This window comes from Chiloscyllium plagiosum, chromosome 38 (genome assembly GCF_004010195.1).
Source record: "Chiloscyllium plagiosum isolate BGI_BamShark_2017 chromosome 38, ASM401019v2, whole genome shotgun sequence".
In the NCBI taxonomy this organism is placed as follows: Eukaryota; Metazoa; Chordata; class Chondrichthyes; order Orectolobiformes; family Hemiscylliidae; genus Chiloscyllium; species Chiloscyllium plagiosum.
Window position 1 is genome coordinate 6,924,486 of NC_057747.1, and position 19,492 is coordinate 6,943,977.

A 19,492-nucleotide genomic window follows, 5' to 3' on the forward strand; every position below is an offset into this window, starting at 1 on the left:
AATTGTCTGTGATTACAATTCTCCATCTTGTTCCTATTCTAGGACTTTTCTGTCTTTGATTGCCTGTCGTGTGGTAATGAAGATCTAACCAAGCTTAAGGAATAGCACAGCATCTTTAAGCTTGGCATTTTAAATCCTTCTGGATTCAACAAAGTGAGTTCAACAATTGCAGATCTTAACATACGGTCATATTTAGTTTCCTTTTTCCGAGCTAGTTTAATTTTTTAATATCTTTTTCCCTCTAGTTTGCTTTCCAATGATTCTGTAATTGAGAACTCCTTAAGGTACATAATTTTATTTCCTTACTAAGAGTCATAGAGGTCTACAGCATAGAAACAGGCCCTTTCGCCCAACTTGCTCAAGCCACTCAGTTTTCACAATTAAACTAGTGCCATTAGCCTGCATTTGATCTATATCCCTCGATACCTATCCCTTATTCCAATACTACTTTTTTGCTTGATGAACCCTTCTGTCATTTACTCTCTCCTGTCTTCCATCCTATTAGAGACTTTCCCTTTTGTTCTTTTTTCCACCTTCTCCCCTTTCAGTTTCTATTACATTTCAAACTTCTCCCAGTTCTGATGAAAATTAATTGAGCTGATATGTTAACTGTTTTTCTCTCTCCATACATACTACCAGTTCTGTTTAGTATTACTCACATTTTCTTTATTTTTGTTGCTGCTTACGGGATCTTACTGTGTGCCATTCCTCCTTCATTACAACATTACATTTCTACTTTTAAAGTGCTTTTGGACCTCCTAATGTTGTGAAAGACACTACATTAATGTAAGATTTATTTTTGTATTGCCTAGGGTCAGAGTTTTTCAGGCAAAATTAATATGTGTACCTTACAAGCATTGCATTCAAGTATTTAAGTTCTGCAAGTGCTTCGATTGCTCAGTAAAAGGTCTATGGTTCATGCTTTACCTGTTGTCACCTTGATCGATTTCACGAAGTTTTTCCACAAACTCACTGAATTTCATCTCTTCCCTCGTAGACTTTGGCTTGAAATTCTTGAAGTTAACCATTTTCTTTTCATCATAGTACAAGAACTTGTGCGTTTTGGCAACATAAACAGAAAAGTCCCCATCTCCAATATTCTCCTGCAAGTATTCCAGGTCCCATTTCAGTGCTGGGTACACAAGGTTGGTATCTGTTAGCACTACCGGCTCCTGGAATAGAAAAACACCAACAGCACAATGTAGATTTCACTGAAGCATATGTGCAAATTATACATTATTAACCCTTTACTCATTTCGGTGCCATCTCTGCAAAACAAGCATACTGAAGAAAAATTTGTTGTAACTCCAAAATGTACCAAGGATTCTTTATAATGAAAGACGTTGTTTGTTTGTTATAACATGCAACAACTTGTTGTCTGAAACACATCACCTTATAACACAGGTAGTAACAATATGGCAAAACAGGATGAAACAAGAACTTACATTAATGCACAATATCATCAAATTGACAGTGAGGAGTGCAATAATTGTGGATGCTAACAATTCACTAACAACTAATCAGCAACATAAAGGAGATGATTTGTGATACACTGAATGTAAGGTAACACAAAGTTATCTTGTTGCAATTTACAATTTCTTAAAAGCTTAGACAGGGAAGATTCAGGAAGAATGTATCCCCTGGCTGGGAAGTCTAGAAACAGGGGACAGGGCATCAGAATATGGGACAAGCCATTTAAACTAAGGTGAAGAGGAATTTCTTCACTCAGAAGGCAGCAAATCTTTGAACTTCTCCACTTCAGCAGGCCATGGCGTTGAATCATTGAGAATACTCGAGGCAGAGATCAACACAGATTTATGAATTCTAATAACATCAAGAATATAGAGTCATAGAGCTGTACAGCATGGAAGCAGATCCTTCAACCCAACTCATTCATGCCAACCAGATATCCTAAACTAATCTAGTTCTGTTGGACCCAAGGGTCTGTTTCCATGCTGTACATCTCTATGACTCTATGACTATTTGGCCCATATCACTCTAAACCCTTCCCATTCATATACCTATCCAGATGCCTTTTAAATGTTGTAATTGTACCAGCCTCCACCACTTCCTCTGGCAACTCATTCCGTACATGTACCACCCTCTGTGTGAAAAGGTTGCCCCTTAGATCCCTTTAAAATCTTTCTCCTCTCACCTTGAACCTATGCGCTTTAAGTTTTGGACTCACCTACCCCAGGGAAAATATTTTGTCTATTCTTCCTATCCATGTCCCTCATGATTTTATAAAGCTCTATAAGGTGAACCCTCAGCCTCCGACACTCTAGGAAAAATAGCCTCAGCCTATTCAGCCTCTCCCTATAATTCAAATCTTCCAACCCTGGCAACATCCTTGTAAATCTTTTCTGAACCCTTTCAAGTCTCGCAACATCCTTCCTATAAAAGGCTCCTGTATTCAATGCACTGACCAATAAAGGTAAGCTTATCAAATGCCTTCTTCACTATCCTGTCTACATGCCACTCCACTTTTAAGGAACTATGAACCTGCATTATTCAGCCATCCTCCCCAGGACCTTACCATTAAGTATACAAGTCCTGCCCTGATTTGCCTTTCCAAAATGCCACACTTCACATTATCTAAATTAAACTCTATTTGCCACTCCTTGGCCCACTGGCCCACCTGATCAAGGTCCCATTGTGCTTTGAAGTGACCTTCTTTGCTGTCCACTATACCTCCAATTTTGGTGTAAATGGGGTCCATGGATTGAAGGTTGTCTTCCACCATGTACACAACCTTCTGCAGTTCCTTACAGTCCCGGGCAGAGCAATTGCCCTCCTAGGCCGTTATTCACCCAGATAATATGCTTTCTATGGTGCACCTGTCAACGTCGGTGAGCGTCCTTATGGAAATGCCGAATTTGCTAAGCCACCTGAGGAAGAAGAGGCATTGTTGTGCTTTCTTGATTGTGGCATCTACGTGGGAAGTCCAGGGCAGGTTGCTGGATATTCTCACTCCTAGGAACTTGACACTCTCAAGCCTCCCAATCTCCGCTGATGGAGATGGAGTTGATGCAGATGGAGTGCGTTCTCCTCCTTTCTTTTTGAAGTCAGTGATTTTTTTTGTTTTGCTGACATTGAGACAGAGATTGTTATTTTGCACCACGCTACTAAGCCCTCTGTCTCCTTTGTGTATTCTGACTCATCGTTATTTGATATCCGGATCCTACCACGGTGGTGTCGTCAGCAAACTTGTAGATGCTGTTCGTTCGGATTTTGGTTACAGTCATGGGTGCATGGGGAGTAGAGCAAGGGGATGAGAATGCATCCTCAGGGGGGCTCCAGTGTTGAGTGTTATTGTAGAGGAGGTGCAGTTGCCTATCTTCACTGATAGTGGTGATTGGTCAGGAAACTGAGGATCCATCCTGCAGAGGGAGGAGCCATGAGCTCGTTCTCTGGGTTTTGAGATCAGTCTGGAGAGGATAAAGGTTTTGAAGGCAAAGCTGTAGTCGGATAGCAGGAGTCTGACATAGATATCCTTGTTGTCCAGATGTGCCAGGGATGTGTGCAGGACCAGGGAAATGGCGTCCATTACAAACCTATTACGTCGGTAGGGGCCAGGACTTTATTTCTGGCTGGGCCTTTAATGAGCACCACTACAAAGCATATGTGTGCCCAGAACCTCTCAAACCAAAATGCAGAACATGGCACTATTGAAGGACGTAGGGCAGAAATCAACTCAATCCCCCAACCTCTTGTCAATCACACAGCCACGTGTGAAATCAGTTATTTTTCTTCCAACATAAGTATGTTTCATTTTTAAAAGTGGCAAGGTCCAGAGACCTGCTTTAGCTTTTTTTTTTGAAAAAAGGTGTCCACATCTAAATGTTTAAAAAAATTTTGGTTAGTGATGGTAACATAAGTGTAAAAAATCACTCGAACTGGGCTTGGCGAAACGCTGTGGCCGTAGTTTTCAAATGTGCATTCTGTTTTACCTGTCACACCATGTATTGAAATATTCAGTTTTTATTTTGTTGGCTTGATTATAGGTGTTAACTGATTTTGTTTCAGTAAGAGTGAAGAATCCAGCTGATGGCAACATTAGGGGCAGCACGGTGGCACAGTGGTTAGCACTGCTGCCTCACAGCGCCAGAGACCTGGGTTCAATTCTCGACTCAGACGACTGACTGTGTGGAGTTTGCACATTCACCCCGTGTCTGCGTGGGTTTCCTCCGGGTGCTCCGGTTTCCTCCCACAGTCCAAAGATGTGCAGGTCAGGTGAATTGGCCATGCTAAATTGCCTGTAGTGTTAGGTAAAGGGGTAAATGTAGGGGTATGGGTGGGTTACGCTTCGGCGGGTCGGTGTGGACTTGTTGGGCCAAAGGGCCTGTTTCCACACTGTAAGTAATCTAATCTAAAAAACATCCTCTTCTGATTGCTTGAAGCCTTTAGATTAGATTTGTCAACTGTGGCCGTGTGTATTCCAGGAGGTATCACCCATACAAACTCCTGCCTCTAAATGTTCAACCCCAAAACTCCTGCACTGGTCAATAACATGTCCATCATTGTGCTGCTCTGCCTTCACAAACCAATCCGCAAATTAATAGCAACACAGTATTCCAAGATGTTGGAAAGGCACAGGTTTCATTTTTTTGGGGTTGGGGAAACTACTCTTTTGTTTTCAGGTGCTTCTTTTTTCTTTCACACAACTAATTTACGAAGTGAAGCATTTACATACTAACATTACCTTCTTTCTATATTTGTGTTGACACATGAGGTATTTGGAATTAGAATAAATAACCATCAGAGCTGAAAATGTGTTGCTGGAAAAGCGCAACAGGTCAGGCAGCATCCAAGGAGCAGGATAATCGACGTTTCGGGCATGAGCCCTTCTTCAGGAATCCTGAAGAAGGGCTCATGCCCGAAACGTCGATTCTCCTGCTCCTTGGATGCTGCCTGACCTGCTGCGTTTTTCCAGTAACATATTTTCAGCTCTGATCTCCAGCATCTGCAGTCCTCACTTTCTCCTAAATAACCATCACCCTTCCATTAAATTTAAAACCACAACGCACAAGGAGAGCATTCATCTGCTAGACTCCACAGAATTTAAAATGGCACAAAGACAACACAGCTGCCAACAAAAAATATTTTTCAAAATAATTGGCACACTTCAACACACAAATAGCCATCACTCTAAACCTTCCTGAAGAAGGGCTTATGCCCGAAACATTGATTCTCCTGCTCCTTGGATGCTGCCTGACCTGCTGCGCTTTTCCAGCAACACATTTTTCAGCTCTGATCTCCAGCATCTGCAGTCCTCACTTTTACCTATCACTCTAAACACGCCTGCCACAGACTATCATAAGTACGCAAAACTGGAAGATTTTAACTAGGCAATTACTACTACTTCTACCACATCTCAGATCTCAATATCAGATTTACAATGGACAATTACCACAGTGTTCATGACAACAGCTTTCACAACGTTTTCCCAAATAGTAATTCCTGGACACTTGCAGCCTGAAATTAGAGATTTAATTCAATACTGCAACACTCTCATGTTTTCCAGGTTCGCTGACTATTTCTTCCATTGGCCGACTTAAAACTGTTTACACTCATCCTTTCACTCAGTCCCATTGGGGTCTCCCTTTCTCCCAACCTCTTTGTAGCCTCCTCCACCACAATGTTCTTACAGTCTCCTTCTCTCACCAGATCCCATCTTCTTCCCTTAACCCTTTTGCAGCCTCCTTCACCCCTCCCACCAACTTCCCTTGCAGGATTCTTCTTTTCAACTGGACCTGGCAAAAGCCAACCATCTTCTGGTTCAGGAGCCTGTGCCCGTGGGAGGGGGTCTAGCCAGCATTGGACTGCATTATCGAGAATGTATCCTGGCAGTCTGAGCCAATGGTCATGGTGGCTTAGGTTCTGGCTCCAGCACAATAGGCTCTCATGAGCTGAAATATTGTCCCTGGATGGACCAACTGCATGCTTATTTATGAGTACATTGAGACTGTTGAGTGAGAGGCAGTGACATCTGAGCTTGCTTAAAGCTACAGGCCTTGGTGATAAGCAGTGCATACGCATCCCTCTCCTGGTGTCTGATCCAATGATAAGACAATGTTCCTTGAACTTCCCTTAAGCTTCACTGGTCAAGGATAGAAATTTAAGTGAGAGTCCAAAATAGCAAATTAGAGCATCAAGCAAATAGGGAACTCGGATCATGTTTGCAGGCTAAAAAACATTCCACAATGCACTCACCCAATCTCTGGATGGTCTCCCCAATGAAGAATAGTAAATACACTATATCAGTTAGCACAGTTGGCCAAACAGCTGGTTTGCAACGGAGGATGATGCTATAAGTACGGGTTCATTTCCTGGACTGGCTGAGGTTAACATAAAGGTCCCACCTTCTCAACCTCATCCCTTTCCATAGGTATGGTGACCCTCAGGTTAAACTCACCACCTCATCTCTCTCTAATGAGAGAGAAGCCTTATGGTACACTGTGATTATAGAGTCATAGAGATGCACAACATGGAAACAGATTCCTCCAAACCGCCCCCCCCCCCCCCCTCCCCATTCATAAACCCATCCAAATGCCTTTTAAATGTTGCAATTGTACTAGCCTCCACCACATCCTCTGGTAGCTCATTCCACACAAGTACCACCCTCTGCGTGAAAAAGTTGCCCCTTAGGTCCCTTTTATATCTTTCCCCTCTATACCCTAAACCTATGCCTTCTAGTTCTGGACTCCCTTACCCCAGGGAAAAGCCTTTGTCTATTTATCCGATCCATGCCCCTCATGATTTTGTAAACCGCTATAAGGAAACCCCTCACCCCTCTATAAGGAAAACAGCCCCACCTGTTCAGCCTCTTAATATAACTCAAATCCTCCAACCCTGGTGACTTTTTTTAATATTAAATTTATTTGTCCTCTTCCCTTGCCCTTTCATTAGCCAACATCTTTCTGCTTAAGTGTTTAAGAGTCCACTGGACTTGAAACATCAACTGTTTCTCCCTCCACAGATGAGGCAAAACCTCCTGACTTTGTCCAGTACTTTCTACCTTTACTTTATATTAATAAGTGAATAATGCTTTTCTTTATTCAATTGGATGATCATTGACTGTTAAACAGACATCACCTCCTTCCTCAGTTCTATATTTTCATGCAAATAATTGTAATTTTAAAAATTATTTTAGTTATAATTGCCTCCACTGATCCTTCTCCATTGTAACGTTGTCATGACAGTACTTGTTATGCGCAAATATTTTGTGTCATGACAGTACTTGTTATGCGTTTTATTCATTCATCGGATGAGGGCCCCATTGGCTAGGAGTCTGGAGTCAAACATGGCTAAGTAAGGATGGCAGTAGCTTCCTTCCATTAAGGACATTAGTGAACCAGGATTTTTCAGGATATCTGTGCAATTCAAATTTCGCCATCTGTCGATGGTAGGATTCAAACCTGGGTCTCCCGATTGTGATAATTACACTAGGCCATCACTTCCCCTACCACAATTTCAGTTACAAAAACAGATTAGATTGACTAGCATTGTTTTCCTCAGAGCAAAGGAGACTGGACAGTAGGTCGGGCATGATTAAGATGTACAAATTATGAGGGGCATAGATAGGAAGAAATGCTTCCTCTTGGTGGAGGGATCATTGTCCATAGAGTTAAGGTAAGGGGCAGGAGGTTTAGTGGGAATGTTAGCAAAATACTTTTCAGCCAGAAAACGGTGAGAGTCTGCAACTCATTGTCTATAATGGTGGTGGAGGCAGAAATCCTCATATCAGTTAACAAGTGTTTAGATGTATACTTGCAATGCCAAAGAATACAAGGCTATGGACAAAATGGGACTTGAAGAGTTAGGTGGTTGTGTTTGACTGGTGCAGAGTCAATGGGCCGACCATTTTTTCTCTGTCGTAGATCATTATTAACCTCTTCAACCTTCTTCTCTCCAAGAAAAACAGTTCCAAACTCTCCAATTTACCCTTCTAGCTGAAGTTTTTCATCCCTGGAACCATTCTCATAAATGTCCTCTGCATTCTCTCCAATGTGCTCCCATCCTTCGTCGAATGAAATAGCACAGAATAATACAGCTCAAGTCCTACACAAGTTCAGTATAATCTTCAGTATAACTGTTGTACTGTTAATGAAGGTGAGATATGGAGGTGCCGGTGTTGGCCTGGGTGGACAAAGTTAAAAACCAAACAACACCAGGTTATAGTTCAACAGCTTTATTTGGATGTACTAGCTTTCGGAGCATTGCTCCTTCATCAGGTAACTAGAGGGGCAGGATTATAAGTCAGAATTTATAGCAAAGGATCAGAGCGCAAAGCAATTAAAATGATATATTGAAAAAACATAGATTGCTGTAAAGTCTTTCATCTTTTGGAATGGGTTGCAGGTTTTGGTTCATCGGCTGAGAACACTGAATACTTTATTATCTGTCTCTACCTATCCTGCCATCCATAATGATTTATACACGTTTACACGTAGTAATCTTTGTTTCAGAGTGTCCATCAAAGCTCTTTGTACCAAAAATGTACTGAATCCCTCACACTCATCGACCCTAAACTTTGTCTACCAACTTATTCAGCCACTGCATCAACTTATCAATATCCTTTTAAGTCCTGACACTGGGAATGAATGTGCTAGGTCTGTGCTTAAAATTTTCAAAAACAAAAGGGAACTAAAACTTAGTAAATCAGTTGCGCCCGTGTGCAGCGACATGGCGAAGATGAGGCAGCGGTGAGTAACACCCAGCTCAGGTTTTATGTACATTGGTATCTTCAGTAAACAGTCTGTACCATTCAAAGCGAACCATCCAGGTCATGGTTAAATATAGAAAGATATTCGCTTACTCGCTATATTATTGCGGTTAATAACACAGAAGCACGACGCAAAATACACAAATTGTAGCTACAATACAATTAGTACTGTAAACAAGTACTGCATTCACTTGCACGCCTATGCTTTCGGTTTCACATCATGTTACAATCGCGGTTCTAACAGCGAGTGACAGCAGCGACTTGTCAGCAGCCGGTGTTGCCGCGAGGTGCCGCTGTCTCAGCTCAGTGCTGACACCAAGTAGCACCCAGAGCCTACGTGACTGGAACAACGTACACAGCGACACGGAAGGGGGAAGGGGGTCAGGCTGTTGCTCAAAAACACCGCAACTTGGAGGGGGAAGGGAGAGAGAGGCCACTCATTTTGGCACTATTTCAACATCACCTCAGCCCAGAGAAACACTTATGCAGCACTGCTGATAGTTAAGCATCTTCCCTCCTCCCCAGACCCAGGTAGAGACACTGTCAATGCAGCATTGGTTCAGCATCACCTGGATTAGCACCTTAAATATTCACTCCCTGCACCACCGATGTACAGAGTGGCAGAAGTCTGTAAATTATATGAAATGCATGGCAGAAAATCATCCATTTATCAGTCACAAGGACAAGGGCAGCAGATGCATATGAGGTGCCACCACCTGCAAGCCTCCTTCAAACTACACACCATCCTCACTTGGGAACTATATCACTGTTCCTTCACTGTTGATGCATCAAAATGTTGGAATTTCTTGCCTCCTGGGTCTATCTATACCACTGGACTACAGGGGTTCAAAAAGGCAGCCTACCACCACCTTCTCAAGGGGAAATCAGGGTTCAATAACAGAGGCTGGCCTAGCCAGCAGTGCTCACATGACGTGGACATAGAATCCCGAGTGTAGAAACAGGCTCTTCAGCCCAGCAAGTCCACACTGACCCTGCTTAGATTAGATTACTTACAGTGTGGAAACAGGCCCTTCGGCCCGACAAGTCCACACCGACCCTCCGAAGAGCAACTCACCCAGACCCATTCCCCTACATTTACCCCTTCACCTAACACTACAGGCAATTTAGCATGACCAATCCATCTAACCTGCACATCTTTGAATTGTGGGAGGAAACCGGAGTATCTGGAGGAAACTCACGTGGGGAGAATGTGTAAACTCCACACGGACAGTCGCCCAAGGCTGGAATCGAATCTGGATCCCTGGCGCTGTGAGGCAGCAGTGCTAACCACTGAGCCACCATGCCACCCCAAACATTCCATATAACAATTTTTAAAAGCCCCTACCCGACCCCATGAATATTCAATGTAGCATTGCTAACAGCATGACATACAAACATACAAATCAGGGGCAGCAGTAGGTCATTTGACCTTTAAAAGTGCTCTCCATTTGTGGCCAACTGTACATTCCTACCACCTTTCTTAATAACCTCCGACTCTCTTATTATTTACTTAAGGAGATATTTCTGAATACTTCGAGTACATTTCTACTGTAAAGAAAAATTCTAAGAGGAGGACCCACCAGCTGCGATTAACTAAGGAGATTAAACAAAACATCAAACTTAAGGAAAATGCATACCATTGTGCAAGATGAGTGGCAGACCAGATGAATGGTCAGAATACAAAAACAAAACAGTACAGCACAGGAATAGGCTCTTCTGCTCAACATGTCTGTGCCAACCATGATGCCATTCGAAACTAATCTCATCTACCTGCATTTGGTCTGTATCCCTTTCTTCCCCACGTGTTCATGTTTCTGTCTAAATGACTCTTAAATGTTGCTACTGTATCTGTTCCTATGACCTCACCTACCACCTTTTGCATAAAAAAACTTGCACATTTCTTTAAATATTCCCCCTTCCAATTTAAACCTATACTCCCTAGTATTTGACATTTCCATCCTGAGAAAAAAACACTCCAGCTGGTGAAGAATGATGAAAGGATTAATCAGGCAAAAGAAATTATAGCAAGTTAGTAAGATATGTAATACAATCAGAATGTTCATATAAAATATATTATGGCTGCTGCTACAAAGGTACAGTTGTGGTGCAACCCCACATTATAGAAAAATCGTGCTTTAGTAATAGTGCTTGAAGTATCAGCGATGTAATCATGTTACAGCCAACACATGTTTTAAAGGTTTGTGCTTTAGAAACAGTGTCCCAATCCGCGTTACAGCAAATTCACCTTAATGAAACTCGTACTATAGCAGAATGACCTATATGCCCAGTGATTTCATTGGCCATAACTGGACAAGATGCAAGAAGCATCTGTGCATCACCACACCATGACCATGCTCTGTATACTATGGGATCATCACCAGAGCTGGGAAGAGGAATGTCTGCCCTTTCCAGTTGCTGCCCAAACCTCTCCAGTTGTATCAAGCTGCCTCACTTTCCACCGTGAGCTGTAGGAGTGGGCCTGCTTGGAGCTAGGTAGTTTCTCTCTCCCGCAACCCCACTCCAGTATTTGCACTTGGAGCAGCAGCATTTCCTTCCAACACCTCTGTGATGTTGGATCATAACAGAGCACTGTTGCTAGGTCAAAATCCTGGATTTTCCAGCTGAACACATTGTCAGTCTACTGCAGCAGTTCAAGATAGCAGCTCACCACCTTCTCAAGGGCAACTAGGGACAGGCAATAAATGCTGGCCAAGCTAGCAACATCCACATCCCATGAATAAAAAGAAAATTCTTTAGTGCCAACTCATGATGGTATTCACTATAAACACGACCATAATGGAGAACAAGAGGTTTTTTTACAGAGATTTAAGAAGGATTAAAATAAAATGTGCGCTTGTCCGCTACAGAGAGAAAACGTGTAGTAAATAGTAGATGAAAAGGATAAGACAGGTGAAATTTAGAAATAGTTTGTTTCTCTCTTCAGCGGACAGGATTTAAAACCATTCCAGTAATATTTGTAAATCAGTAGGTGAAAGGGGGAGAGAAACTTGGTGAAATTACAACCACTGGGGAACTGGTATTGAGCAAACTGATAGAACAGAGTGCTGACAAGTCCTGATTTTCTTTATCTTAGGGTCTCAGGCAAGGTGAAAGAATCAATTATTAAGCCTATAATTGGGCACTTAGAAAAACACAAGGCAATTGGGAAGACTCAGCATTGTTTCATCAAAGGGAAATCATATTCAATCAATTGTTGAGTCCTTTGAAGGAACACTGTGGAGAAAAGGAGCCTAAAGACATACTGTATTCAGATTCTCAGAAGGCATTTGATAAGGTGCAACAGAAAAGAGTTATTGGGAGTATAAAAGCTCAAGGTGTGGAGGGTAACATATTATCATGGACAGAAGAATGGCTGGCAGGCTGCAAAAAAGTCATTTTACATAAATGGGTCTTTGGCAAGGTGTGAAAAGTGGAGAACCGCATGAATCTCTGTATAGCCTCAACTTTCTATTAATGACGGCACCATTGAATATCATAGAATCATAGTTTGAATATTTTTACACCAAAGATAGATAGATTCTTGTTAAGCAAGGTAATAGAAGATAATCAGGAGAATTCAAATGTGAAATTCAAATTCATATCAATGACTTTGACTCTATGATTTAGATGAGGGGAGCAAGGGCATGATATCTGAACACGCTCTCTCACGTGCACTCACACTCACACATACACTCACATGCACACACTCACTCTCTTTCATGTATGTGTAAACACATATAAGTCTGGGTGAATTTGTATTTGCAAACTTATATTTGCAGGTACATTCTATTTTGCTCAAAAAATGCACAATCTGCAGGCAGCCAATATATGTAATATTTTGTAAATTCCACTTTGGAAATAGAACCAGTCTGACTCAAAATTGGGATACAGCCAGACTCTAACCTCACACCTTTAATGCATTGTCTGAGCTGAGATGTCACCTTTTGTTATAAAACCTTAAGTTATCTCGAGAAGGTGACTTAAAAGAAGCTCTGGTATTTACATATTAATGAACCGAAACCTACAACCCATTCTGAAAGGTGAAAGACTGAACAACAATCTAGGTTTGTTCAACATATCATTTCTGTTGCATGACACTGTAATCCTTTGCTATAAATTCTGTGTCTTATGATCTTGTGCTCCACAACTACCTGAAGAAGGAGCAGCACTCTTAAACCTAGTGCTTCCCAATAAACCTGTTGGACTATACCCTGGTGTGTGATTTTTAACTTTGTCCACCCCAGTCCAACACCAGCTCCTTAACATCTCAGTTTGCAGGACATTTGTGAGGCCACAACTTGAACATAATGTACAGTTTTGTTCTAATTATTTAAGGAAGGATGTAAATACACTGGAGTTGGTTCAGAGGAAGTTTAACAGATTTATATCTGGAATGAGCAGGTTGTCTTATGAGGAAAGAGTAGACACAGATTGGGGTTTGTTTCCACCTGACTTTTGAAAAGTGAGGGGTGACTCGATTGAAGTATACAAAATTCTGAACAGTCTTGAAGAGACTCGTTTTCTCTCAAGACGATGCAACTTTGGAACTCTCTGTCTCAGAAGATGGTGAAGATAGGGTCATTGAATATTTTTATAGTGACGGTAGTTAGATTCTTGTGAAGCAACGTAATAAAAGGAAATTGGGGTAGATCAAAATGTGAAATTTAAAACATATTTCAAAATGCAAATTAGCTGTAATTTTCTTGAACGGTGGGGCAGGTTTGAGGGGTCAAATCACCTCCTTTTGGTGCTAATAATTTGCATGATTGAATAAAATACCTGAGAAGAAAGATTCTTTTCCAGACAGCACTCCCTCTAAGCTGTGTGGCCTCGCTTTGAGGTTCCCTGCATGTTAAATCTTTAATGCTGTCAACTCTGTTCCTCAAAACTCCATCTAGCAAAGTCTTACTGCCATCCTGGTCTGTAGTTGAAAAAGCTACTTGTCAGCTGAAAAACAATACCCTTAGAAGAGATGGTTACTCTGCCAAAATTGTAAAATTATATTTGAAAAGGACACAAGTCCAATTGTGATAACTACAGAAATGCCTTTCTGTTTTGGAAAGGATTGCAAGGAACCTTCGTAATTGCTCATCTCAGTGGCCGATGAACTCCTTCCAGACTCTCAGGGCAGTCTTCACCATTGAGATACACCACAGCCAAGATCTTTACTAGACTGTGAATCCAAGAACAATGCAAAAAACAGCACAGATTGCTGCACTTGATCTTTTTTTAGCTTAGAAAAGCCTCTGACTCTGTCAACCAAGAGGCTTAAGGATCCTCCTCAAATTTAGCTGCCCTTCGTAATTTGTCACCATCCTCTGCATAGTCTGTGATGAGATGCAAGCCGTGCAAGACCCTACATTAGTGAAGACTATGATCAATCAAAGCTGTGTCATTGCAACAACCCTTTTCTCCATCCAATTTCCTACAAATCTGCACCTCACATCCAAGATACTAGCCATTAGAGTGTTTTTAGAGCAGAAAGGAAACTGTTCAGTTGAGGCTTGTAGGTTGAAACAAAGTCGCTCCCACAGCTGTCAATGAAGTCCAGAATGCAAATGATGTTTATATGTGTTTACTCATCAAGTAAGTCCCAGATCACAGTCAATTCCTTCTCCGGAGCTTATGAGAAACACGTCATTCAAATAAAAACCTGAGAAGATTATTTTCCAGACAGCACTCCCTCTAAGCTGTGTGGCCTCGCTTTGAGGTTCCCTGCATACTGATGCATTGACCTCCATTTTCATGCATGGACCTTAAAGATCAAAAAAAAAATTAAAGGAGAATTTCCCACAGCACAACACTACCTCCCCATCGTTTAAGATCCACCATGAGATCCATGGACAACTTGCCATATTTTGGGAACCTCCTCTTAATAAAGAAAGACATAGATGACAACGTTCTTCATGGCCACCAACGTGTCAGCTTAGTCTTCAGCTAATTGAAAAAAAGAGTATTTGAGGACCAGTGACTCAAATCCAACCCAAACCCTGTTCCTTGGATGCTGCTGGACCTGCTGTGCTTTCCAGCATCATACTCTTGACTTAGGTCATTATTAGCCAGGTCATAGTGATCTCTGTGTTTAGATGCTTCAGAGATTTAGTCAAATATATCAGTCATATCAAAGCACTGGAGAAATACCATCAGTGATGCCTTCACAAGATCCTCCAAACGAAACAGCAGGATTTTCTGCTAAACATGCTAGGTGCTAATCACTCAAAACCAAATTTACTGGCAGGATATCTCAGTTGGGTACCTCACACCAGACCCCTGAAGTGACCATTCTGCTCTGAATTCTATCATGGCAGGGGATTCCCAGGAAGTCAATTACTTTTTGGACGTCCTCAAAGCATGCCTAAAGAGGTTGAACATCCCTGTTGACACATGGGAGATCCTAGCTTGTGACCAACCAAAGTGGAGAAGGTTTATTTGGGAATCACCAAACACAGTTAGACTGTGATGGGCAGATAAATTGAGAGTGCCCAAACTTCTGAACAGCTCAAGAAACCAACCCTCTGGGTACAAACTGCCCCATATTTTCTATAGATTGGAAATTGGACTCATCAGCCAGCTCAGACACACTTCAAACTGCAATGAAAGCAAGTCCCCCTTGATGCTGAGGGATGGCCTAAGAAGTAAAAGTTGTTTAAAACCTGTTATAATTCTAATGGTTTCATTATGATATGATGATTATTCAACCTGAATAATAGTAAACATGTTGTGGAGTTTGCACATTCTCCCCATGCCTGCATGGGTTTCCTCTGGATGCTCTGGTTTCCTCCCACAGTCCAAAAATGTGCAGGTTAGGTGAATTGGCCATGATAAATTGCCTGTAGTGTTAGGTGAAGGGGTAAATGTAAGGGAATGGGTCTGGGTGGGTTGTTCTTCGGAGGGTCGGTGTGGACTTGTTGGGCCGAAGGGCCTGTTTCCAACACTGTAAGTCATCTAATCTAATCTAATCTATTTTTTTCTTCAGAGATACTGCCTGACCTGCTGGTCTTTTCAGCATTTACTGGTCTTACTTTGGATTTCTAACATCTTCAGTATTTTGCTTTTAGCTAATCAATGAGGCATTATTAATAATTCAGCATTAACACAAATCCAGAGATATACGCCATGCAGCAAAACTTATGGTTCAGCATCAGCAACCATTTAGAGCCTCAACTGAGTTATGGTATTTGCTTTTAAGTTACTGCTCTGACATTGCAAAAACAGGTTTCACTTTTCACCAACACTTCTACTATAATTTACATGCAGCTTAAATTCCCGATCTAACAGTGAACTGAAACTCCCAAGAGAAGGTAGCTTCATTCTGCTTTTCACCAAGGTCAGACTCAGAAGTTCGACGTCTGTACAAAGCAAAATCTGATCCCAGTGAGCACTTATAAGATAATCCTTGCCAAGTATTTGCATATTATTGCTGTGCCATCACTCTTGCGAGGAGGAACCTATAGCTGAATTGTCCATGGATCCTCTTTTTTTTAACCATAGCTCGAGAGATTAAAAAAAAACAGATTGAACACCAACCAGAGAGTTTCAGATCAGCCGTATCACTAACCATCATCAGCTCTTCAATGCTCCATACAGCTGTCTGTTTCCTTGACTCTATCCTCTTGCACACTCTTACTTGGCTTCAGCATAAACAGCTGTGCTTTCATAGGTCGAGGTCCCAGGTCCTGACAAATTCATCTGTCTAAAGACCAATGGACTGTCAGCTCCCTTTCGTCCTTTAAGCTCACCTTTTCCACCAAGCTTTTAGTCAGCCCTCCTAATGTATCCTCCTCTAGCTGGTCACTCGTTATTGTCTGGTTAGATCTTCCAAAATCTAATCATATGTAAATATATCCAAACCCTAGTTGCTAAAATTGAGCTCATTATCACAGTGCAGGAGAAAAGAAAGTAATATGATCATAACAGTACATCAAGGGCTTCACAGTAAACTAAAACTCAGACTGGCAAATGTTTAAAATGTGTACCAAGCTTGTACTTCAGTGGCACTGAAGACCCAAGAGGAAGTTTCAAAGACAAACAGAGCCATGTTGAGCGAAGGTAACAGAAGGTCTATAGCAGTCAACAAGTTTTCATTCGCATCATTTCTACCTGCTTTAACCCTGGAAAGAATGTATACTCAGTCCAGGCTAAACTGGCAAGAGCCAACTCTCTTACAGCCAGAGAGTGTGGGTTCAACTCCCACTCAGAGTTGAGCACATAAACCAGTTGACTGTCCATTAGTCAGGAATGACATATCTTGGGAGATGATGTTTTTGGAAGAGATGTTAAGTGCAGCCTTGTCTGCCCTCTCAGATGGATATAATAGATGAAGGAAAGAAAGAACTTATGGGAATTTCCCTTCTGTATTGGCTAATAGTGATTAAGTAACCAGAACCACTAAGGTCTGGTCCTCATCACAGGACTTTGCGACATTACAATGGTAACTACATTTCAAAAGTACTTGATTGGCTATAAAGCTCTGGTATATCTTCAGATTGGGAAAGGGACTACAGAAACACTGTAATAAAAGAGATCATTTTGGAGAAACTCAACAGATCTGGCAGCATCTGTGGATTTTACTTTTACCCAAGGTTCTTCATTTTTCTTCATAGGAAATCAAAACAACTAATTGCTGATTTGGTATAATTTTAGGTTAATATAGATTAGATTCCCTAAAGTATGGAAACAGGCCCTTTGGCCCAACAAGTCCACACCAACCCTCTGAAGAGCAACCCACCCAGACCAACTCCCCTACATTTACCCCTGACTAATGTACCTAACACAATGGGCAATTTAGCAAAGCCAATTCACCTAGAGTGCACATCTTTGGATTGTGGGAGGAAACCGGAGCAGGAGGAAACCCATGCAAAGACGGGGAGAATGTGCAAACTCCACGCAGACAGTCGCCCGAGGTGGGAATTGAACCTAGGTCACTGGCGCTGTGAGGCAACAGTGCTAACCACTGAGCCACCGTGCTAACTTGATAAAAGAAAGCACCCTGCAAAAGTGAAATTGAATCTGCAATTTAATAAGGATGTAAGGAACTGAAATGGGTAAATACTGAGGAGTGCATTAATCACTGTCAATACAATGATGTCATGCAGACTAAGGTGAGAAAAGACCTTTGACCCTCGAAAGAGCAAGACTGAGCATTTCGGACTCTCAAACAGCCTTAACAACAATGTCAATCATGCCGACACTGAATCCTATCAATGCAATAAACTACTTTCTGTAAGACAACAACTTGCCCTTGTTAGACTAAACAGTGTTTTTTGTCTGCCAAATTAGTTGCCAATATAAAAGCAGTTGACCCACCCAATGTAAGGTGACTGTGATGGGGATCCAGCTTATAATGTCGGTGATTGTAATATGTAACTGTGCTAATCCACCTGCTGCTGATAACTTCTACCTGCTTATACTTAGATCCAGGGCTCTACTAGCACAGTGGTTGTGACCCTACTACTGAGACAGGAGGCCCAGGTGCAAGTCCCACCTGTTCCAGAGGCTTGTGAATAACATCTTTGAACAAGTTGATTAGAAAATACCAAGTAGGAGAAAGTGAGGTCTGCAGATGCTGGAGATCAGAGATGGAAATGTGTTGCTGGAAAAGAGCAGCAGGTAAGGCAGCATCTAGGGAACAGGAGAATCGACGTTTCGGGCATTCCTGAAGAAGGGCTAATGCCCGAAACGTCGATTCTCCTGTTCCCTAGATGCTGCCTGACCTGCTGCGCTTTTCCAGCAACACATTTCCATAGAAAATACCAATACTCAGTTAATTAAAGGAATAACTACTGGAAGCAGATTAAATGCTAAACAAAAAATTGCTTGTACCCTTATTAATAATTCGTAAAGCTAAGGCAAAATATATAAGTTAACTTCATTCTTTCATGGGCGCAGGCATTGCTGCTAAGGCCAACATTTGCTGGTCATCCCTAATTGCCCTTGAACTGTGTCACTTTCTCAGCCAAATTTCAGAGGACAGTAAAGAGTCAATCACATTGTTATGGGTCTGGAATCACATGTAGACCAGGTGAGGACAGCAGGTTTCTTTTCATAAACTATTATGGAACTAGTTATCGCTCATAGAGTCATAGAGATGTACAGCATGGAAACAGACCCTTCGGTCCAATCCGTCCACATGACCGGATATCCCAACCCAATCTAGTCCCACCTGCCAGCAGCCAGCCCATATCCCTCCAAACTCTTGCTATTCATATACCCATCCAAATGCCTCTTAAATGTTGCAATTGTACCAGCCTCCACCACATCCTCTGGCAGCTCATTCCATACACGTACCCTCTGTGTGAAAATGTTGCCCCTTAGGTCTCTTTTATATCTTTCCCCTCTCACCCTAAACCTATGCCCTCACGTTCTGGAGTCTCTGATTAGGGAAAAGATTTTGTCTATTTATCCTATCCATGCCCCTCATAATTTTGTAAACCTCTATAAGGTCACGCCTCAGCCTCCGACGCACCAGGGAAAACAGTCCCAGCCTGTTCAGCCTCTCCCTATAGCTCAAATCCTCCAACCCTGGCAACATCCTTGTAAATCCTTTCTGAACCCTTTCAAGTTTCACAACATCTTTCCAATAGGAAGGAGACCAGAATTGCACGCAATATTCCAACAGTGGCCTAACCAATGTCCTGTACAGCCGCAACATGACCTCCCAACTCCTATACTCAATACTCTGACCAATAAAGGATAGCATACCAAACACCCTCTTGACTATCCTATCTACCTGCGACTCCACTTTCAAGGAGCTATGAACCTGCACTC

At 42.0% G+C, this 19,492-nt stretch overlaps 1 protein-coding gene across 2 annotated transcripts in view; it reads right to left on the bottom strand.

Annotated features, from left to right (window-relative positions):
- The window catches only part of hif1an (hypoxia inducible factor 1 subunit alpha inhibitor), a 79,441-nt gene that overhangs the window by 30,006 nt on the left and 29,943 nt on the right, over window positions 1-19,492 (bottom strand). For both annotated transcript variants that reach the window (XM_043678746.1, XM_043678745.1), the window contains exon 2: window positions 928-1,172. In XM_043678746.1, the coding sequence (XP_043534681.1) occupies window positions 928-1,172 (245 nt within the window). The remainder of the gene's footprint in view (window positions 1-927; window positions 1,173-19,492) is intronic.